Source organism: Atta colombica, unplaced genomic scaffold (genome assembly GCF_001594045.1).
Source record: "Atta colombica isolate Treedump-2 unplaced genomic scaffold, Acol1.0 scaffold126, whole genome shotgun sequence".
In the NCBI taxonomy this organism is placed as follows: domain Eukaryota; kingdom Metazoa; phylum Arthropoda; class Insecta; order Hymenoptera; family Formicidae; genus Atta; species Atta colombica.
The window spans coordinates 4,642,498-4,664,633 of NW_017259213.1; the positions used below are offsets into that span (position 1 = coordinate 4,642,498).

Genomic DNA, 22,136 nt, shown 5'->3' on the forward strand with positions numbered 1-22,136 from the left:
GCTTGTGTTACTAATGTCCGGAGAACGCAAAGAAAAATGTGCCTCTACATTTTACTGCTCACAGTTTGCTGAAATATCGTGTTCACTATTTTTATCGAACAAAATGACGTCCACACAGATAAAGGATAACATAATATTGCGATAATATCGAAAATATATATTTCATCAAAAATATCCGTTAATGATAAAGATTCAGGATTCTAGGAAGATTAATTATAAACGAAAGAGAAATAATAAAACAAAAAATAATAAAACAAGAAAAACGCACGGGAATTTTATAATAAATTGCTTAATAATGTCATTAAACGAAGGAACAGAATAGTGTCGTTAAACGAAGAAAATTTATTTGGAATTACATATTCTCTTTCGAAAATAAGCATATATTTTGTAATATGTTATTTGAAAATCGATTCGTAAGGAAAATGAGATATGCGACACACACACATGCGCGCGTGCGCGCGTTCTGATGAAATAACTGAAGCCATAGATTATTAAAACCTGGATAAGATTTCTAAACGCTAAAATCGGATATTTCTCAGATATCTTTCTCTTCTTACAGTTTAACAAGAACTTTGCCAAATCTTATAATGAATATGCAATTTATTATGAAAACAAATACATATGTATTAATAAAAAAATTATTTTCAATTAGATATATGAATAGCATTTAATATTTAATAAAAAATACATTACACATTCGGGCAAAATTTGACATGTATTTTTCACTACGCATAGCGCAACTTTAATACAAGTGATAAGATTACTCTTACAATATTACATCAGAAGAAACAACTGCACCAGATTACTTTTGATGATGAAAATCACAGTAACTACTCGATCTATACCAATTGCTGAATAGAGAATAGTTCGCTCAAGAACTGCATACTGTAGTAGTGAACTGTGTGTACCAATCCTGAACAGAGAATAGTTTATCCGGATTGCACACCGTGGAAGCGCACTATGAAGTGAGACCCATCAAAAGGTTGTCGAGCACCGACAACCAAACTTGCGGCGTACCAAATTACACGGGCACATGCATCCTAGCGGAGGTGCACCGGACATCCGCATTGCCATGTACAACCGCAATGTGGGCATCGCCATGACAAAAGCGTGAAAATATTGACACACTCGGCCTAAATTGCGGAAAGAAAACGTAAGCTTCTCGCTTACGTCGAGACGTAAGAGAAAAGAATCGCGACGTAAAATTAAGTCTCAATATAATTGAAATTCAGAATTATTTGTGAAATGAGTGTAATGTGTCTCGCAAAGACACTAGGAAATTTTTCAATTAATGATTCAAGAAAGTGGATTAGCAACAAGTGTGCGAGGGATACAATGGAGAATTCACAATGCTACGTCTAAAGAAATTTGTCATCCCATTAGACATTTCTTCGAACACTTTTTCGAGAACTGAATCGTGAGAGTGATATCCTTTCATTCGTCACGAATGAAGCAAGCTCGTTTGCTGGCACGATAAACACGAGCTACGAACAAATTACTGCACTTATAAAGAAAGTGTATCACCTGTTATAGAATTGGATTACAGATCGAACGCTTGTATAATCAGCATACTGTCGTTTGTCTGACAAATCGTTCGTTGGAATGAATTTGCGTTCAACAAGACAGGCGCTAAACGTGATTAAAGATAGCACACGATCGGGACAATCGGGACGCGTCGATGTGAGCGATGTCAAGGGAAGGGAAAAAGGATAAAAATTATCGCCGGCATCGAGGAGCAAAAGGGTTAGTCGATCGATCTGCGAAAACTTTTGCTTCGATAGTTCGCATAATAATAATAATCGCGACGCGGTTTTCTGCCTCGCTTCTCCCCTCGTCACGCACGTCGTGCCGACATCGTGCATACGGTGTGTCGCCCGATAAAAGAGAAGAGAGCTTTCACTCGACAGGGAAAGCTGCGAATGGGAATACGAAACGCTCCGCATTCAAGACGAACGTGCACTGGTCGCAGCGACGAACAGCGTCTCCGAAGTGGCGCCCGGCGCCGCGACGCACGATCCGCGTCGGCGCCCTGACACGCGACCACTGCCGCCTCTTACCCGCAGGTGAACTCTCCCCGTTCGCCAATTCTCGTGTATCCAGTTTATGATTTTTAATTGGCGGCGTTGTAAAGAGTTAATTAACGCAACGCTGCGCGGGGATTTATCCATCGTTACACCCTGCACCGATATCATCTCTATATTAATTCGGAACAGTGCAACAATAGCGCCATAACTAATAACAATCGCGAAATCAACACAACTGTTTTATATAAATATTAATCTTTTTTTTTAACGCTGTGTGTAACTTGTACTTCCATTGTCAAGAATCACATGCGATAACAATTCAAATAACACAACATCAAAGTTGTAACTGCAAATTGTTACTATGTTTTTTTTATATTCCAATCCGTTATAATAATTTGCTCAACGTGCACGGATTACAAATCTGAAATCTATATATATGATATCAAACATAAAATGAACATAAACTGAAAATAAAAATATTTATATATTAAAACATATATTATTGCAGCGAAGTCGAGAACAGCGTAAATAATAATAATAAGAATAATATGTAACAATAAAAGTGATATCATATATTGTTAGTAGCTATTACGTGAGCATTATAAATCAGCGATTGTTGCTAGAAAGAAGCAAAATATGACGTTCATTCTCGCTTGCAGCGTTTTCACGGCTTACGTGTCGCCTAGTATATCCCACGACATTTCGCGGACGAGACCGGCCGTCAACGTTCTTCTAACCGAGTCGCGGATCCTAAGTGTGATAAATGTCGACGACCCAGCTCGGTGGCAGTAACGTTCGCCCTCTTCACCTGGCGCTCTCGCGAGCGATTTTTCTTTGGCATGTGTTATGCACCGTAACTCGCTCCTTAATGCCCGCTGGATGAAGCAACTATTGATCATCGAAACCTTTTTTCTTCAAAATAACTGTGTGGGGATAAATAACGTACCGAGTATGCAAAGCGAAACGAAATTGCGACCGTTAATTAGCAATATCAAGTGATATGATCAATCGCTATTTAATTGACGTTGCCGTGCGAGTTTCATTACCTTCCTGAATCTAATATCCGGGATCGTTAAATCTCCAGCTGAGGGAAAACTAATTTCAAGATGGCCGGAGTGTTTATCGTTAAAATATAATGCCAAGAAGTGGAACGGCTCTACGACTATTAATCTTGCCAGCAAATTACGAAAAAGAAGCAATTTTCTTGTAATTTGACCTCATTTCGAAAGCGTAAAATATATATCAATAATTTTGTCGCTTTGATAGTGTATTTTAAGTTGATATTCTAAAAAAAGTTTTTTTTTTTATATGCATATCCACATAATATAATATTTAATATTACACACAGGGTGGGAATAAATTTAATGTAGTACAACCAGACCGAGAGATGTTTGTATAAAAATTAGTGCAGAAAAAAATTTTTTTCGTCCAAAATTTTGTCAAGTGATATCTCTTAATAAAAGAAATGAATTTTAATTTTAAAGAAACTCCTATTTTTCTATCAAAACAGATCTCATTAAATATTTCTGTGTGAATTTATATACACATTTCAGCAAACTGCGCGCCGAAATTTTTTTTTGGTCTCGAAACACAATCATGAAACAGAGTAGTAATATCACGTATTTAATTGATCAATAATTTAATAATTTTTGCTAATGAACATTTTTATAACAGTATTAATAATCTGATGTTAATAAGAATAAAATTACGAATAAATTTTAATTACTTTGTCACATCTTTAATTCTGTCACTCGTATAGACATTAACATGATAAAATTGTACAATTAGTGCTTTCCAGCAAAAGACACACTGTAACACAATGAATATTTCATTTTTGTTTAACATTGGTAAACAACAAGAATATAATTCATTATGTTATACCGTGTCGTCTGTGTTTCTTGCTGGAAAGCACCCATAGCCTTTTCATGAATCGTATCTTTATTAAGAGAGTGCCCGCGATTTTCAAACTTGACTTTCTTGTAAACAAAGCCTCGAACGGAAAAAGTTTATTCTGTACTTTCGACTTATTTTTATACAAGGAATCACTCCGTCTAGTTGTATTGTAGATTTGTACCTATCCTTTAAATAATACAGAATGCAACGTATTTGTAAAAAAAATATGTCGACGTTCACTCGACAATCACTCGAATATATTATTCCACGAAGTAATGCAAAACGGAATTTTCAAGCAGGCAAGAATAATCGTTCTCATGAAGTATCGTGTTGCCTGAAATGATATATACAGCGTGTTTCTTCCTCACCGGATTTCATTCCCGTATCTTGAAGGATTATTAATGACGGAAGGAGTACGCCGCGAGAGAAAAAGCATTCTATCAAGATAAAGGCTAATTCGCCCGTAATATCCGTCAAAAAAAATCTCTGTTCTTATCTCTGAACAACTTCCTTCTATAATATAATATATTCTTCAAGTTGCCAAAACGCTTCGCTCGAAAGCAATATATAACACACACGCAAATAGGATATCTTATATATCATGTCGTAGACATGATATAAGAATATAATATATTCCATTTCCAAGGATGCACAGTCATCTTGAACATAGCGGCTGCTCCTTGACTAATCAAAACGTTGTCCCAAATTGTAAAAAGGAATTTGATTGCTATCATGTGCATTCCACTAACTTTGAGAAATATATTCTAATTTAATCCGCCGTTATGCGTAATGGAATACCTTATATTTTTACTATGATTCTAGACTTTACTTGACTTCCGTTAATAACAAATTCTTGAAATCATTTCAAAATGTCGAGGCTAGTAAATAAAAAGAATCTAAAATTAGACAATTTGAATTGTCCGAAATTCGTACGCTCAGACATGGCACGTCATTGCACAACAGTGAAAATGTTTTCATCAATTATTAAGCCTTGTATCCACAATGCTAAAAATCGATCCGAGATCTTGGAAGAAAGAATTAACCAATCGCAATGGTCATGTGATCAAATTGTTCAATTGTGATTTGTTAATTTTTTCTCTGTCCGAGATCTCGGACCGATTTCTAGTTTCGGACCTAGAAAAATAGAAGAGAATAGAGGCCTTCTTTTTAGCTAAACTTCTTGCACGATTCATCTTTCTTATTTTTCTCTCCACATTGGAAAGAAAAAAGAGAAAAGATAAACCATACAAGTTCAGGTAAAAAGAACAGGTCTCTATTCTCTTCTATTTTTTTAAACACATTATCACTACTTTACAATAAGTGCCATGCCTGAATAAGCGAGTTTCCAGTTCAATTGGCTAACTTTAACCTTTCTCTTTAAAACTACTATTTCTTAGTTCTATTGCTTATGGCATGATGACTCTCATATGCTGTACACATGCTGATTGTACACAGTCATATAGAACCTATATAATATATCGATTCCAAATGACGAAATTGGTAGAAAAGTTTCCAAAGCAAGTATACTACTATTTGGTGAGTTGCCATTGCCTTCCGAGAGAAGCTACGAAAAGCTACGAATGTACGAAGATTTTCGATTCTGCCGAGAATCAAATCCGGGATCCCTGGTAATAAGCTGATATCAAAAGACATCATTTTGATATCAAAATGATAATAAAATGACGTAGCTTGCTATCAGGGATCTGATAGAGGGTGTGTTCTGCAGTGAATATCGAAATGCACCCATAGCAGATCGAAATGCACCCAGTGCGCTGTGTGCTATGCCACGCTCAAAACTACTCAAGCAGAATAAGTCATTATAATATTAAAATGATGTCAAAATGATCACTAAGGCCCGATTGCACCAACGTTCGATTTTAAGCGAGACTTAAAAAGCGAGACTTAAACTCTGTCTCTGTCTCTTTTTGACTTTAAAACAAGACAGATAGAGTTTTAAGTCTCGCTTAAAGTCAAAGTGACATTGGTGCAATTGGGCCTAAAATCATTTTTTAATCATTCCAATTCATTTTAATGTTACTTTAACGTTATTGTGATTTATTGTTCTGCTTGGGTACTATAGCTTCAACATTTTGATATTAGGATTTTCGTCTTGAAATGATTCAGGAATCTACTATTAACACGAAGTCTGGGACACCCTGTATATTGAATGGATACAATTTCTTACTTAAATAACGCTAACCCTGAAAATAAAAATCGGAGTGTAAGAAAAGTGGGATGAAAAGAAAAAATGACAAAAGCGTAAACGAAGCTTCTAGGAAGCGAAAATTGGGACAAGAAAACATAAAAAAAAATGTAAATGCCTCCTTTATATTTCATTGTTTCCCAATTTTCACCTCCTAAAAGCTTCGTTTATGCTTCTGTCACTCTTTCCATACATTCGACTTATACTTCGATTTTTATTCGTCATGCATAATTAATCAATCATAATTTCCATATTGCTCATTATTCTACAGGATAATTCATACTTTAGGATCGTAGTTTTAAGCACTTCGTCGGCAGAATTCGCAGATCTTACTTTTCGTTTCATCACTTCGAGACAACATGGCGAGAATCGAGATTAAAATGCAAAACGTTCTCGAACGAAAAGTATTCACATCGATTATATCTTGCTCGTCATGAGTACCGGAATTTATTGAAAGAGTAAATGATTGCGAGTATAATTGCTGTTATGACTAGATTTACCTCGTTAAACGACCGCATTTATCGATTGTCGACCACGATCACGATTTTCACAACCTTTTGTTGTTATACGACGCGAAAGGACTGAATTCAAATTTCAGAAGAACTTGTAACGCGCGAATTCGGAACTAGTTCAGTTCGGTAGCGACATCTCTGACCAAAGTGTAGCATCATTTTATTCTGGTTCAAAATGCTCTGAAGATCTATTTTTAATAGTATAATAGTAGATTGTAAAACTTATTTGTGAGGTTGCGTTCTTTAATAATACCGATGAAGCACCTATTATTAAGAAATAAATATGACCTCCAGATATAAAACATCTTTTTAAAACATCTTATGTTGATAATATCAATTCTTCAATCGCATTACTTCACTTTCCAACGCGCATGTGCGAAATAAAGCAACACCATTAACAACACTTGCTGCTCTCTACTTCCTTTATTCATTATCGCCCGCCAAGGCGCCAACGTCAGGTTTAAGGTTATGTAGTACCTGATATAGTACTGCTAAATTTATATATAAGTTAAAAGTCATTAGGATTGTAAAATAAAAAATATTTTCTTACGACCACACGTGGTTTATTTATTTACTTGTACAAAAACTGCAAATTTTGACAGAATTTTGAAAAAATACGGTGATATTTTCAACATGGAAGTAGCTCCAATGGGCAATTTGCCGTAAGTATAAATATATTTTTTCTTATATGATTTTGGAAAATATCTTGAATATTTTGAAAGAAACAAAAACGTTAATTTTATCAATATTATTTTACTAATATCTTTTTCCTTTTACGATAATTCATAAAGGATCTTATCAATCTGTTTATATCAGAATACAATATAAAAAAAATAATTAAATAATAATTATTTACGGAAAGTTGCAGCAAAGATTTATGGTCTATCATATCCGGTACAACATGCTGTTGTGCTAAAGAAACTGTCGAAGAAGAAATAAAGAATGCCACTGTTTTACTCAAAGAAGGGCTTCAATTTTTTAAACCATATACAGATGCATCATTGCAAAACATTTCTAAAAGAGATCCACCCCCTTTACAGCAAATGTATGATTTAATTAATAAACTTGCTCCACTCCTTGTAAGTATATTGTTTTATATTTGCATAATATAAACTGTTTTATAAATTTTATATATCACAACTTAATTTTAATATCTATATCATATTTTTAATTTATTCAAGAACTTGGATGCTACAATTACCTGGGATCTGGTATGCAATTTCGTGTCGTACGAATATAGAAATTGCGCAGAGACCTTTGCATCGCAGCTCTCGGATCTTACTTCTATAAGAGCACTAATCGATGATATTTGGAATTTTTATTACTCGGAAAGAGTGACTTTGATAAAATGCCTTAAACTTATGATTGAATATAAAGATAATAAAAGGCATCCTCATCACAAAGAATTTAGAAAGTTTCTTAATGAGATTTTGGTAGGAAATCTGCTTGAATCTATACGAAAACAAATAGAAGCATTGAAGTTTGTGAATTCTCCTACACGGTCGCAATTCTGTACAGAAGATCATTTACATCAATTATATAATAGTACTTTAATTGAAATGCGCGAGCTACTTCATATATTGACTGTGATTGTACATGATGTACATATTCCTAGTTACGAATTTGCCAAGTTTTATGGTAGCATTGGGGTAAGAGATTTGTATTTAAATTTTTCATATTTTTGAGAACGTTAGAAATTTTGTGTAAATAATAAACATTTTTTAGGGAGAACCTAGACGATTAGTCAGTACAAAAAGTCATGAAGATAAAGAAGCTATCACTAAAAAGATTGAAGAGATACAGTACAGTCAAATAGCACTATTACTTGTAACATTGGATGTAGACAAACAGTAAGTTATTGTCATATAGTTATTTTATGTTATATATTAAAATTTTTATTGTAATAATTTTATTTGTATACGTTTTATTTTATTTTTGTGTCTTTTAGTACTGGTATGGATGACTGGATAAATGATGTCAGAAGTAATATGCAAGACATTTTTGAACATAAATGTGTTCGTGAAAGTTCACCACAAGATGGACCGTTACTTTTATCATGGATGCTAGCAAATTATGCGATTGATCCAGACAATATAGATACATTAATTCGTTTCAGACCGTTTGGCATCAAAGCCATACAACTTGACGTATTTGAATATCTGCGAGATTTGATAAACTGTGAAATGTTTCAAGAAGAGACCCATTATGCCGAAGTCGTGCGAAGCAGCGTTTACAATCTTTTATCCTTAATGTGCGTCTTTATGGATGAAGATCGATTAAGTGCTTTAAATGGTATTTTCGATGCCCTGGCTGCCATAGTAAAGTTTCCAGAATGCGCAACTAGATTCTGGGCTGAACAAGGTGACGGTTTATGGTCGATTTATAAAGTTGCCAAAGAACTATATCCTTACAAATTTGAACCGTTAACCAAGATAGCTATTGGTCTAGCATCCACAATAATTACGAGTGCCAAAAAGGTAACATATAATTATACATATTGAATTTGTTTCATCAAATATTTAATGTCATACAAAATCAATTATTCTTTATTTAGATTGCGTCGGAGTTGAATAATCTACAATCTCTAAAAATAGAGGTTTCTCGTCAAAGAGATTGTAGTAAACCATTGCAGCCATACAAAGCGGATTGTATAATTCAAGAGAACTCATTTACTATAGCTAGCAACTGCGTGCGCGAAAAAATTAACGTGTTATCTGATGAGAAAGAAGTAGTATTGTTTCATACAAAGGCGAATTATTGGAACGCTTTGCATCATAAAATGGAACAGTTATTTTCTCAAGCAAGTCGTGGAATTACACATATCACGGTGAATGGAGATAATTTACCGGAAAATGTTCGTCTAGGCCTAAAATTGTTGGAAGCATTATTGGCTAAAGATATTGAGATACCATCGAGCATAGTTATTCCTACAGAATTAAGTTTTGAAATTATTAATCGATTCTCATATCCAGCACTACCAACGAATCTGTATAAAATCATTGCTGTATGCATCAGCATTTCATCAAAATTGGTTTTGAGATATCCCGAAGACATTCTTTCGCGAACGCGATCCGGTGTTTATCCAAAATTTAATAATTGGAATCAGAAACCGTTATACTTTGCGGAAGCGATTTCCTTCGATGGTGGTCTCATCGCGTCGTGGCTATCAGGAATAGAAACCATCGAACATACGTATCCCATTCTGTGCGCATTTCTAGACACATTGTACAATTATCTAATCGCGAAGCACAGTAAAGAAGCTATGTACACTATTGAAATACCGGGCATGGTATTTCTGCTGCAAGCTGTATTACCCAAGCTGGACTCGTGGTATTTTGAATCAAACGCAGAAAGAATTGATTTATGGCTGAAGAGTATGTTTTGTATTCATCGAGCCTTGGATTCAACTTTACCTAAAGATGATATTCGCAACGAATTACAACTTGTTGTAGTATACAGTCTGCTTTATTTAGAACCGCGTCATGCACTGCTGAAATTACTTCGAACAGGCGAGCGCACGTTGCACAATAAAATGATTTCGGAGACAAATTGGATCAATGGAAAAGGATTCAAAACTATCAAAAGTGTAGAACTAGCTCTGTCGATAGTCAATCGATTATTAATGTTCAGAAAATCTCTGGGTCTAGAACTTGGTGACAGATCGCCTCTCGAAATTGCTTTGTACTCCTCTCCGAGAGTACCTAACGGACTTCTTATAGTACCAACAATTGTTAATTATCTGTATGTTTGGTTTAGTCCTTCATTGCAGAAAATGGCTGTAAGATTACTGAAGAAATTTGCGGAGGAATTTTCTATGTCTTTGCTCGTTTGCATGGGAATGGACGGAACATCTATAAGAGAAACATTCGCATTTCGATTAACTCTACCAACATGCGCGATTGAAGTCAAAGTCGCTATTTTAGAATTGGTTGCCATATGTCTGGAGAAACAACCTGGCTTGACGGAAGCTCTCTTCAACATCATGCATCAAGCAGAACGCAAGAGAATCTTCCCACGTCCAGCCGACGAATTTCTTACTGAAGGTTGTAGTCAATTCCTGGATTCATATTTAGAACGAATGTATAAGGAAGACGATATTGTGTGTGATAAATTGTACGACAGTACAATGACAGTATTGCGAGCCATGTGGTATCATAGAAATGAAATCCTTGTCAATTTCTTTCGGAAGCGAGAGAAATTCTGGAGCCATCTATTCGCGCCGCTTTTTAAAACTTTAGTGGCGGGTGCGAAGGGCTATTCTCAATTGTTAGATGTAATTACATTGGAATTGTACAAAAGTCCATTATTAGAAAATAATTTTTCAAAAAGTTTAAAGGAACTATTGGACAAATCTAAGGATCATTGGAAAAAATTAGCTATGTATGTTCTCGATGTTCTTGCAAACAATGAAAACGAGAAGGAACAGCATACAAAGCAAGATAAACTCATAGAACCATTGTACGAAATTAATTTAGAGTCTTGGTATAACTTTATTGTTATGCTCACCGATGATCGAACGGCGAAAAATTATCCGATTAATGTAACACAGGCACATCTGCTAACTCAATTGGCCTTGGATTCTCTATTGGAGCGAGTGAAGGAACCTAATGATTCCAGTAGTGGCAAGATTCCGATGTTATTGGCTTCTTTATCTCTGAGATGTATTACTTCTTGGAAACAGATGTGTGTCGGTGATTCGAGGATTTTTAAAACCAGACTATCGCAGCTGACACAAGAGATAGCGCAAACTTATCGCGGTTTTGGAAAGGCCCTACGACAGACAATGATATCGTTACTTCTTGGATGCGTGCAACTGGTCAAAAGTACTTTAGCCGAAGATTCGGCAAGTCTGGAATATCTTTTAGCGCACTCTTGCACGATCGCTATTTATGAACTAGAGGAATTGAAGAAAGCTGCCCTTCAATTAGAACATCGAAAACAACAATTTTCTGTCACTCTTACAACTGATGAGAAAGATACACAGAAAAAAGCTGATTGTTACAGCGCGGAGACACTTCGTGGTATACGAGAGAGTCTACCGGCGACGTTAGCTATCAGCATGGTGACGCAATTGTTACGATCATATGTTGAACGGAATGCAAATTTCAAGCATCGTCTAAGAGCTAGTTGTGTGCAGCTTCGTCAGATGATACCTGAATTGATGGTATGTGTCGGTTATACTCTTCAGAAATATCCATATCTGAAGTTTAGTACAGCGGCTCTGAGTTTGTTAGGCGTTATATCACGTTCACCATATTGTCCATATCCTATTAATGATAATGACATCGCGAAACTCTGGCTGAGCTTGATTCCACCAGCAGATATCTCCAATAGTATGCTCGATTCATTATATGATGATTCGGTAAATGGTCAGTGGCGTTGCCAAGATTGGTGGCCATTATACACACTGGGTTTGGAATTTCTGATAGGCCTGGTCAGCAGCGAGACGCACATGATGTTTGTCAATCATGTAGTTGTTTTCTTAAATTCTCATGAACATCAATTAATGGTGGTATCCACATTATTGAGACACACTGCCGATCTGTTAGCCGCCGATCTAATTCAATCACTGGTCGCTCTTATACATGCTACAGCCACGCAAATATACATTTGGAATGCAATTCAACCAAGTGTTCGCGAAACTCTTATTAAATGTATGTATTTGGCGTACGATAGTACAGTAAACCTGCTGCTGAGACCGCGGATACTTAAATTTATCATTGACGGTATCAGCGTGGAGAGTGCCGAAGAGCTCGAGTCTTGCGACAGTCGGTTACCTAGTGGTGAACTGAAACTGCTGGTGAACAAATTGATTGTCATAAATACAACTTGCGCGTTAAGCTTCGTCCACTTCTCGCCCAAGTTGAATACTCTGGTGGATACGATATATACTCAGGATTACTGGTACACGCCAATGGCCGAGATGAACTTTGGACCTCCGCAAATGAGCATGAGTTCCGGTCCGCGGCTTACTTATGGTACAATAATCAGCTCGACACAGCTGTTTACCCAAGCTCTTCACTCTCGTTCGCAGCCCGTTGCTGCTTCATTACCCGCGTCTTCAACATCGCAACCTGGACGCGAAGACAAAACAGATTCTGCAAAGAAAGAATGGGAACGTGCCGCACCAGAAAATCTTCGTCGCATGCATACGAGTAAGGATTTACGACGAATAATTCACGCGGCCTCTGGTTCAACTTCCAGAACGTCTAACATTGGCAGAGAATTCCTAGGATACGTCAGTGGTCTAGATGTCACAGTACCATTACTTAGCAGTCCTAGACTCGTGCGTCGACCGTATGATCCACTGATATGTGAAAACACTATTCTTTCAAGAGCAACTGCTTTGGCAACTGGTAGACATGTCACGAAAAGTAGTAGCAGTGGAGCTGCTGGAGCTCCGGGTAACGGTAGCCCAATCGTAGCAAGAAATCACAGATTTAGTGATCCATGGTTTGAATCCATGGATGAGAACAATACACGATTAGCATTGGAAATCAATCTTATCCTGATATTGTCACAGGCTCTGGAAGGAGTAAAAAGCCCCAGGCTCGCTTTGCGAGATCGTCAGCTCATAGCACGGGAGACTGCTACCGAACTAGGAGTTTTCTTCGATTTTCTCGAACACCGCGGTACTCCCGATATTTGGCAAGTAAAAGGTTCTCTCATAGATGCGGATACAAGAAGTTCCAGGACGATTCAAGATACGAGTGATCCGACGCAAATAAATTTACCAGCGAGACTTCAAAAGAACAGTACTATTGACAAAGCACCGGTGTGCTCGCCCGACCACGAAAATTTTTCAATGGAGATGAACCGAACTGAAACACAAGAGAAAAGACTTGACGATAGTGTCCTCACCACTGGCGTTTTCAAAACGAATGTCAGCAGTGTACAATTCTTACCATTAATGGGAAAATTACTTAAGACAGTTGTTGAGTCATTGGACTCGACACAATTTCGATAAACAGTATTTTTCAAAAAAACATAGTTCTTGATATATATAACTCATTCTCAAATGATATATGAATTCAGAATTTGAAAACTAAATCTACTAGAATGATGAATATAAATGAACATTATAAATAAATATCAAGAGCTACGTTTTTAAATATTAAAAGCTACCATTTTTACATGACTGTAAGTAAAGGCATAATTAAGTATGTATAATAGAGCACTTAGCGTGTATGTTATTTTGTAAAAGATTTCAAAAATATTTGCAAATGTGTTAATTGATAACGTCGTAATAAACATATTAACTTTTTTCATACATCGTGTATTATTAAATATATAGAAACATTCGATGAGGAGTAAAGAGGCCAACAGGAATCTAAAGAATATAATATTCAACGTTTCTAATTTAGCCTGTACTTTTTTATATCAACACTATTTATAAATGATAAAACATAATATAATGCGTATCCAGTAAATTAGAAATATTTTGTGTTTCTTAAATAGATTGCTAGGAAAACGTGAAAATACAAACTATATAATTTTATACACAGCCAACTACTTAACGAGGGAAACGAATTAGGATTGCTATTAATGCGTATTCTTTACATTAAAATAATAATGACCATGTTTCTATTAACTTTCAGTTTAGCTTTATCATTCAACATTTACCAGATTTCGTTTTTTATTGAACTAATAAATCATATTGTGAAATTCCGCACGATACTTTTTACAAATTTATTGCCGATCCGAAGAATTTGTCTTCGATAAATTGAATCATGATCAATTACATATTAACTATGCAATACAATGATTTATCCATGAAAATTTACAATCGCAGTACATAATACTATTTCACTTCTCTGTCGAATACTGGCGCTCCAGTCTCCCAACAAAGTCTCTTTTGAAATGCGTCCTTCTTTTTGTATGGAATAACTCTAAGTTCATAAACAGATAGAAGAAAAATAGAGAAAGCTACAATGACCCTCGCTCGTTTTGCCGCGTTTATTTTCAATTTGTATCTTTAACCTTACATACAATATATGCTCTAATCTTTCACGCAAAAACGCGTCCTTTCATCTCTCATACCACTATACAACAGCGCGCACTTGCGCCAAGATTAATAATTATATTACGCGCGATACAGTATAAAAATATAATCCTTGATATTAACGAATATTATGCGTTACGACAATAGCGATGGTGCAAGTGCCGAATTAGGCACTCCGCGCAAGGACATTCGTCGCCTTTCAGGATGAACACCTGAAGGTCGGGTTAGACGCTAAGGGGGCAGATGAGGTAAAATGTTCTCGGGCGAGGGTGTGTCATGAGAATCATTGCTTCTGGATGTTACTCGTTGATGATAGTAATTATTCGGGACAACAGTGGCGGCAATAGTAGCAGCAGGAACGGTAGAACTAGTGGTAACTGTATTTGTCGAGCCAAGACTTGTGACCATTGCTGTGGATGTAGTGGCTGTGGTGGTATTTATCGTTATTGTTGTAATGACTGAAGAGGTAGGTTGACTTCGGGACGCTAGACCACTCCACACTAGGGGATTTACACAACCCGAGTCAGACGAAGGACAGTCTGGATGACGAGTCGATGGTGAACAATATGTCGGTGTGGTTAAAGCGCTGGAATTACATATTGAGGATATGGTAGTCACTGCTGATGTTATTAAGGGCGGTGGTGGTGGAGGCGGTGGTGGTGGCGGTGGTGTTGGACCATTAACATCCGCCAATGGATCAATTACGTTTCCATCCCAAGCATCTGTTGATTTGGACTCGTCGTTGTTGGTCACGCTGGTACTCGATCTTTGCCGCTTGGTATCACCATAGAGCAAACAATGAACATTTGGTGAGCTACTGCGATCTCGCACTCCCTCTTGCTCCTCGAGGAATCGGTCCATATAGTCCCTGCTTGCGATTTAATGGTTCTGTCATTCACGTTTGTAGTAATTGTATTAATGAAAGCAATTATATTGTAAAGTGTTAATTGGGTAATGTTATTCTAGAATGTTAAATTTAATATTTTAATAGATTGTAAGTAATATATCCATTACAAAAGTTTTCGTGTTTTAATGTAAAGATTTAAAATTGCGATAGAGAAAATACTCACGTGATACCGGGATGCAGAGCATATTTTTTCTTTTCTAATCGCGCTTTGTACGTAAATATGTCATGGCGCTCCGTTTTCTTCCACAAATAATAAAATTGTACTAACTCTCCGACCGATCTGGTTCTCACCTGAAGAAAGGAATGTTTCATTATAAAGTTTACTGTCAAGTTTGAATCATCACAATACAGCAATAACTTGTACGTATTAAATTAATTGTATAATATAATTATTGTATAATATAAATTTATGCATTTTAATTTCATTGGAAAAAAATTTCTGTAATAGTACTTTTATCGCACTTGTACCGTACAATGGTAATGCTTTTTATATAGTTGTGAAAAAATTAAGCGATAATAATATTAGCAATGCAAAATTAAACCTCAGTATTTTTAATTAATAAATTGGAACCATTCTATTCTCAACGTTCACTTCAATCTTTAATAATGTAAGACTTAAGGTTTAATTCTACACACATACCGCATACCTTATTTTTTTGTATAAGATGAAAATCCTTTCCATAAGTCCGCAATCCAGATTCAAAATTATGACATTCCTCTTCTGACCAAAGACTCACTGCATCCGTAGGAGGAAGTACATTCATTCGTCGTCTTCGTAATGCTTCTTCAAGGTTGTAGCCACATTGTAGTAGGAGATACAAAGCCTGCTCGTCATCTCTAATATGTGATCCAGCCGGCAATGAGCCGCCCTTTACCGCTGGAAGTTGCGCGCGTTCTAGGAACTCTTCTGTATCTTCCTCGGATATATGGCTGGGATCCCATAACATTTTATCTTCATTCTCATATGGCAACGCATCGTCGTAACGACACAAACCTTCTGGTATCGCTGCTTGGTAATCAGTACCAACCATGATTGTTTTCTTCCATTCCTCCTCGTCTGGACTGTAGTCACAATCGTCTTCTTCTTCTTCACTCTGCGGCCTTGAAACACTCCGTAACAATCTCGAACTGCCACTGCCTATTCCCGCACTGACTATCCTATCTTCTGAGCCATCGATTGCGCCACTGGCATTACCTTCTTCGATAGTGCTATCAGTAGCACTAGCTCCCCCTAAATTAACTATAACACTGCACTCAACAGCATTAGCACTTCCCGTTGTAGGTGACGCTCTATTTTTCTTCCTGCTTCCAGTTCGAGTACCCGAGCAATCTTCGGCTTCGGCATCTTCATCATCGTCCTCATCGTCATCGATTCTACGTTTCCTGTTATCCCTGCTGCCAGCACCAATGCTGCTATTGCCTTTTGTCGTTGATCCTGCTAATACCGCTGTCTTATCCTTTCCCTTAACCAACATTTCTGTGTAGAATTGTTTAAGGTCTGGCTCATTACTGGTTGCATCAGCCTCGTCATCATCATCGTCGTCGTCTGCATCGTTGTCACCTTTGTCCGAGTAACGCTCCTGAGTCTCGGGATTACCACTTCCAGATGGTAGCAGCATGTGATCGGAACTGTTGGAATTCTCCGTCGAGGGATCACCGTATCCGTACATGGCAAGAAGATCTTTCAGTGGCATATCACCTTCCTTGCTCAAAGAGACAAAAATAGATCATTATTACATCGAGCGTACTTTATGGACTAAACATGGAATCTCACTACGAGAACGCACTTTGAGTCCAAAGTGTTGCGGAAACTTATCATAATTGTAATTATTTATGGGCTCGATTTTTTCATTTCTCAGGCTTGATCCTAGAATAGTCGGGATCAGAACTTTGTTACAAAGTGACAAATGTATAATATATAATGTGCAAAGTGTTAATATCAGATACAGTGGAGATATACCTTTTGCAAGTTGGACAACTCGTTGTGAGAATCCTCGCTACCTTCTAAAGCTTCTTCCTCGTCCAATGTTCGTTCGTCATCAAAATCATTTACCATCATTTCTGTTGTAGAACCCATATCATAATCTCGATCTGCCCTGTAAGGAACGCATACCATTAGAAGTGATATCATTATGAATGCATTCCTTTGCTATGTTCATTCTTTTTCTACATCTTTCTCGGTACACAAAAAACAAAGTTACAACTTCTACAGTTAGTCGCTACGTAAGTGGATGCGCACTTACATGATTCTACAATCCCTATTCACCGAGATAGGAACATAACACACAAATGGTATATACACACATCAATGCATAGACGTAGCACCGGGAGATGTATCACCACAATTGTACATACAACTACGTTCCCCAAACAGTCTGCGTTGTGCGAGCCTTCCAAACACGGAGACAGGAGTCGGTGTGGTGGGTTTTTGACTTAACTTAGTTCGACTTCGACATTCAACGTAGGCGGGATAAAGACAGGTTTACATTCGGAACGCGGCGGGTGTCTAACCTCAATCTGACGAGTCACAGTGGTACTCACAACACAGGTGTCACAGTCTTGACACCGCGGCAATTGACATTTCACGAAACGTCACAGGATATCGGCCAGCCCGTCTCGTCGGATACTTCTCGTTCACTCTGTGAGACTACGCGAGTCTTTCCCTGCAGTCTTCGTTCGCAGGCGACAACAAACCCCGTCTCGACTCCGAACATACGAAAAGTCAGAGACACATAAGGCACAACATTTCATCGAGCAGAAAAACACGCGACTCGCAACATCACGCAAGGTATGCCACATACGGAGATCACAAGTTTACGGGCGAATCAATCGAAAGACGCACACTCTCCATTATTTGTATTCGTAACATTCATCTCCCCCCGAGCTCTGCCTCTGCGTGGTGTTCAGAAAATGGACGCAGCCGAATGCAGCCGAGAGCGTCGTTGCTTCTCGCTCCCTCTCAGTCCCTCCCACGCAAAAGAGAAACAAAGCGTCCGCGTATGTAATTTCAAATCCAACATGATTGGTCCGCGAACGTAACAAATAACTAGATAGAGGCATTTCGGCGTTTTGAGACTTGGGAGTTAAATTTCTTTAAGAATATAGCATTGAGAATGATAGCATTTCAATAATTATAACAGCTGTATATATTTCTATTAACGAGGACTTTGATCAGTTTTTAGTTATTAGGAGGTTGCATTGAAAGCCATTAGTTTCTGAATCTTTCCCATGGCTCGTAAACATCGTGAAATGATTGATTTATCGATTTCGAGCCACTTCTTGAAATATTTGAGCACGGTTTTCTTTCAATAGAGTTTTCGGTTGTTCATCTTCGAATTTTTCGATAACTTGGCTATTCTTTGTGAACGTTACAATCATCACTTTTGAATCGTCAAAATCAATCTCTACATAATTTTCCAATGGAGCGGATTCACCATAAGTTTCCGTAAGCTAATCGACGAGTTTTAGCTGCACTTGTTTTCAAATCAAAGTAGTGTACAAGTATATGTCGGAAAAATAATTTATCGCGTTTCGCGTTTAATTCGGTAATAGAAATCAAGTACATTATGTAAACAAAGGATAGCGTTTGTTGACTTGGATTTTATTGGGAATGTTCACACTTTCAAAATGACATAAATAACAGATGTCTCTGACCACAGAGGCTTCCTTTTCACGCATGATGTGCATGATACATTATTTATCCTTGTTTAATATTTAGTGAATAACAAGGATAAATAATGCAGCGTGTAATAATGCGCATCATGCATGAAACGGAACGCAGCCAGAATACGCAGCTAGAGTCATTTAAACGTAAACAGCGGCTAATTTAATCGGTGTTTATGTTATCAAATAATACCTGAATAATTAGATAATAGATTAAAGAAATGGTAACTTATTAAGTAATTATATCTGTATTATTTTATTTAACTTCATTGAATTACTAATTTTTTAATTATTATTGAATACATGAGAAGAAAGAAAAAAATGTATGTATAATTATATGTATATAATTAGAAATTTTATTTTAGACTCTCAATTAAATTAATCGGAACTTCATCGAAATTTGAAATTATTCTGAGATACCTTCTTTTATTTATAATATATAGATTTATTAACGGTAATAATTAATAATAATAATGTTAACTAAAACAATATTGTTTTAATATTTTATTTATGAAATATACATCGATGATTATCGTAATCGCTCATATTATATTATTATAACCACTTAAATTATCTCATAATAATTGTTTATTTTATAACATATGTATATTGGTGCGTTCCAAAACTCATTCTAAAAAGATACTTTGACTTTCACTCCATCCACTCTACCTGTCTTTTCATTACGTTCATTTGATATCTTCCACTCTATCTAATACATTTTAGCCATGACCGTAATTGCATACAAGTGACTGAAACAGCGTTTCGAATATTTGACAAGGCGTGTCCATTATACGAAAAAAAATTAGTACGAAACATTTTGCATACGTTCTAAAGCATGCGAACGCAATAAGTGAGTGCATTCATACAAATACGCGCGTGTAAATAACTAGTGTTCCTAATATTGTAGCACAAAAATCGCAAATTTGATAAAAATGAGTAATATATTTGTTATTAAATTTAAATTATTATTATTATCAGTTTTATTATGTTTTTTTATTTTACTGCTATGATTCAATTATTGATAATAAATTTTTATGCAAAAAATTGTTTGAGCATTTTTGGTAAAATGCTATTTACGGCGTTATTATGCTACTTATTACTATAGTCTGTTTATGTATATTTTTCAGTTCCAGAAGAGGAAACAATATATAAATATATATCGTTAAACCCATTACATATTATAAGGAACTTGCATAACTGATTACTTATTTAACATCTCTATAAATTGTAAGTATAAATAAACTACAGTAAATGGAGTACAGTAGAACTCTGTTTCTATCGTACTCTACATTTATGTCCATTTCTATCAATATAAGTATTAACTTTAATCTTAGTTTAATTTACATTTTATTCCTTACATTTCTTTCCTAATTCTTAGAAATAGAAAGAGATAAAAAACAAGTAAAGAGTAAATTAACATCCATTTCTACATTGGTAGTTATATGAATAAATAACATTTCTGTTACTATTATTAGTTGATATTTATTGAATATTATTGGAACTAACAAATAGTGATAGAAGAGAGAACTATACCTACCTCTGTTATCTAAACCATTTGATTATCAGAATTATCTGCTAACATGTTTGAATAAATGGAGTCCTGTATTATTGAATTCTTTACTTCATTTGATATGTTGATCATGTTTGATATTTTGTTTGCAAGTGAGTCAAGATGCATTATGGAAAGAAGTCTCCCAGCATGGGAACACCATCTGTGTATTCCCATGTAACCACTACTCGCAGCAGTGCAAATCTCAGATCATCAAGATCTGCTCGCAGTGTAAAAATTCCATGGTATCAAAAACCAATAGTGACGCATGCTTACATACTCGACATTCAAAGAGGTGCTATGTTCACCGCTGTATTTTCATTGGTATGCATTTAACAAAAATAATATTTGAAAATGCTTTCTTGTAATATATTTAAGTAATATAAAATAAATATTCTTACAGTGCCTAGCCTTTTTCACGATATGTACAGCCATTTTTGATATCTACTGTCTGTCACAAGCTGCACCTGGTTCTACACACTATGGATATTATATCATATCATATGAATTTGTTTATGTGGGCAATCAACATAGTAAGGCCATTTTTTATTAAAAAAAAAAAATTTTGTAAATATAAATTTCAAAAATTGATCAAAACATAAAATCTTATATCATTTGTTTCTTTTTCCAGTTCGAAATGCTCTGATCGTGGCTGCATTGTTCTCGATGTTGGGTGGAATAGTTATCTTTGCGACTTCTTTTATATTGATCAGAGCTCTGCGAAAAGAACATGAAAAGAAAATGGTACCATGGTTGTATAGTTTTGCCATTTTCACAATTTTTCGATTCTTTGCTTTTATATTCTTCAGCATTGTAAATGACATGATATTTGCCTATAATATTATGATGTGTCTTCTATGGATAATATTTCTCTGCATTTCTGCATATGGTTGGCTTATCGTTTATTCTTTATATCTTGAATTATGTGATCTAACAAGATTAGAAGATCTGGCTCATCTGCGGGTATGATATATTATTAAATTAATTATATCGTAATCGAAACGTATATTACAAAAATCATATGAGTATAAAATAAAATTTAAATTTAAACGTGTTATTATTTCAGATTGGTACAATGCAATCTCTAAATGCATCAACGACACATTCTATTGCTGGTTCTCGACCTACGACGCCTCATAGTGCAGTGTCAACTATGCCTGTTAATTAAATAATGATATATATATATATATATAATACCATACATAACATATACAATAGATAAAAAAGGTAGTTGTATGTTTTTTGAAATAATATTTTGTAAAAAAGAAGAATATTGTCGTTTCTCTTTTTTTTTTTACAAAGGAAAAAAATTCTTTCTATACGTATATAATTTTCTATCTTAAATTTATTTTGATAAAATCGTTTTGTAATATTTCTCTTTTT

The 22,136-nt window shown here is 35.8% G+C and overlaps 3 protein-coding genes across 7 annotated transcripts; 2 read left to right on the forward strand and 1 right to left on the reverse strand.

The window, feature by feature from the left end:
* The first annotated feature begins 7,249 nt into the window (after window positions 1-7,249).
* LOC108695025 (nucleoporin NUP188 homolog) lies at window positions 7,250-13,599 on the forward strand. The gene is made up of 6 exons (XM_018204745.1): window positions 7,250-7,294; window positions 7,495-7,711; window positions 7,814-8,281; window positions 8,358-8,482; window positions 8,581-9,109; window positions 9,187-13,599. The coding sequence occupies exons 1-6, from the start codon at window positions 7,266-7,268 to the stop codon at window positions 13,597-13,599; spliced, it is 5,781 nt and encodes a 1,926-aa protein (XP_018060234.1). The 5' UTR covers window positions 7,250-7,265.
* Window positions 13,600-14,306: 707 nt separating this feature from the next.
* Window positions 14,307-18,420, reverse strand: LOC108684179 (mesoderm induction early response protein 1). 5 transcript variants are annotated; one of them, XM_018188340.1, is made up of 5 exons: window positions 18,083-18,420; window positions 17,502-17,637; window positions 16,189-17,244; window positions 15,705-15,832; window positions 14,307-15,505 (listed from the first exon to the last, which is right to left on the reverse strand). In XM_018188340.1, the coding sequence occupies exons 2-5, from the start codon at window positions 17,616-17,618 to the stop codon at window positions 14,866-14,868; spliced, it is 1,941 nt and encodes a 646-aa protein (XP_018043829.1). In that variant the 5' UTR covers window positions 17,619-17,637; window positions 18,083-18,420; the 3' UTR covers window positions 14,307-14,865. The 5 variants fall into 5 exon arrangements, with proteins under 5 accessions (XP_018043829.1, XP_018043828.1, XP_018043826.1 ...); XM_018188339.1 differs by having other exon boundaries at window positions 14,307-15,502; window positions 17,785-18,420; XM_018188337.1 differs by having other exon boundaries at window positions 17,785-18,420.
* Window positions 18,421-19,974: 1,554 nt separating this feature from the next.
* LOC108684180 lies at window positions 19,975-21,921 on the forward strand. Its single transcript, XM_018188343.1, has 6 exons — window positions 19,975-20,054; window positions 20,332-20,431; window positions 20,868-21,077; window positions 21,157-21,286; window positions 21,385-21,716; window positions 21,820-21,921. The coding sequence occupies exons 3-6, from the start codon at window positions 20,877-20,879 to the stop codon at window positions 21,919-21,921; spliced, it is 765 nt and encodes a 254-aa protein (XP_018043832.1). The 5' UTR covers window positions 19,975-20,054; window positions 20,332-20,431; window positions 20,868-20,876.
* Window positions 21,922-22,136: the final 215 nt, after the last annotated feature.

Bases quoted from the DNA above. Each gene is read 5' to 3' on its own strand.
- LOC108695025 (XM_018204745.1), top strand. From the start codon at position 7,266: ATGGAAGTAGCTCCAATGGGCAATTTGCC. The intron at 7,712-7,813 runs GTAAGTATATTG...AATTTATTCAAG, and splicing joins ATAAACTTGCTCCACTCCTT to AACTTGGATGCTACAATTAC. The intron at 9,110-9,186 runs GTAACATATAAT...TTCTTTATTTAG, and splicing joins TAATTACGAGTGCCAAAAAG to ATTGCGTCGGAGTTGAATAA.
- LOC108684179 (XM_018188337.1), bottom strand. The intron at 17,245-17,501 runs GTATATCTCCAC...TCTTTGAGCAAG, and splicing joins AGTTGTCCAACTTGCAAAAG to GAAGGTGATATGCCACTGAA. The intron at 15,506-15,704 runs GTGAGTATTTTC...TTAAATCGCAAG, and splicing joins GCTCTGCATCCCGGTATCAC to CAGGGACTATATGGACCGAT.
- LOC108684180 (XM_018188343.1), top strand. From the start codon at position 20,877: ATGCATTATGGAAAGAAGTCTCCCAGCATGGGAACACCATCTGTGTAT. The intron at 21,078-21,156 runs GTATGCATTTAA...ATATTCTTACAG, and splicing joins TCACCGCTGTATTTTCATTG to TGCCTAGCCTTTTTCACGAT. The intron at 21,717-21,819 runs GTATGATATATT...TTATTATTTCAG, and splicing joins AAGATCTGGCTCATCTGCGG to ATTGGTACAATGCAATCTCT.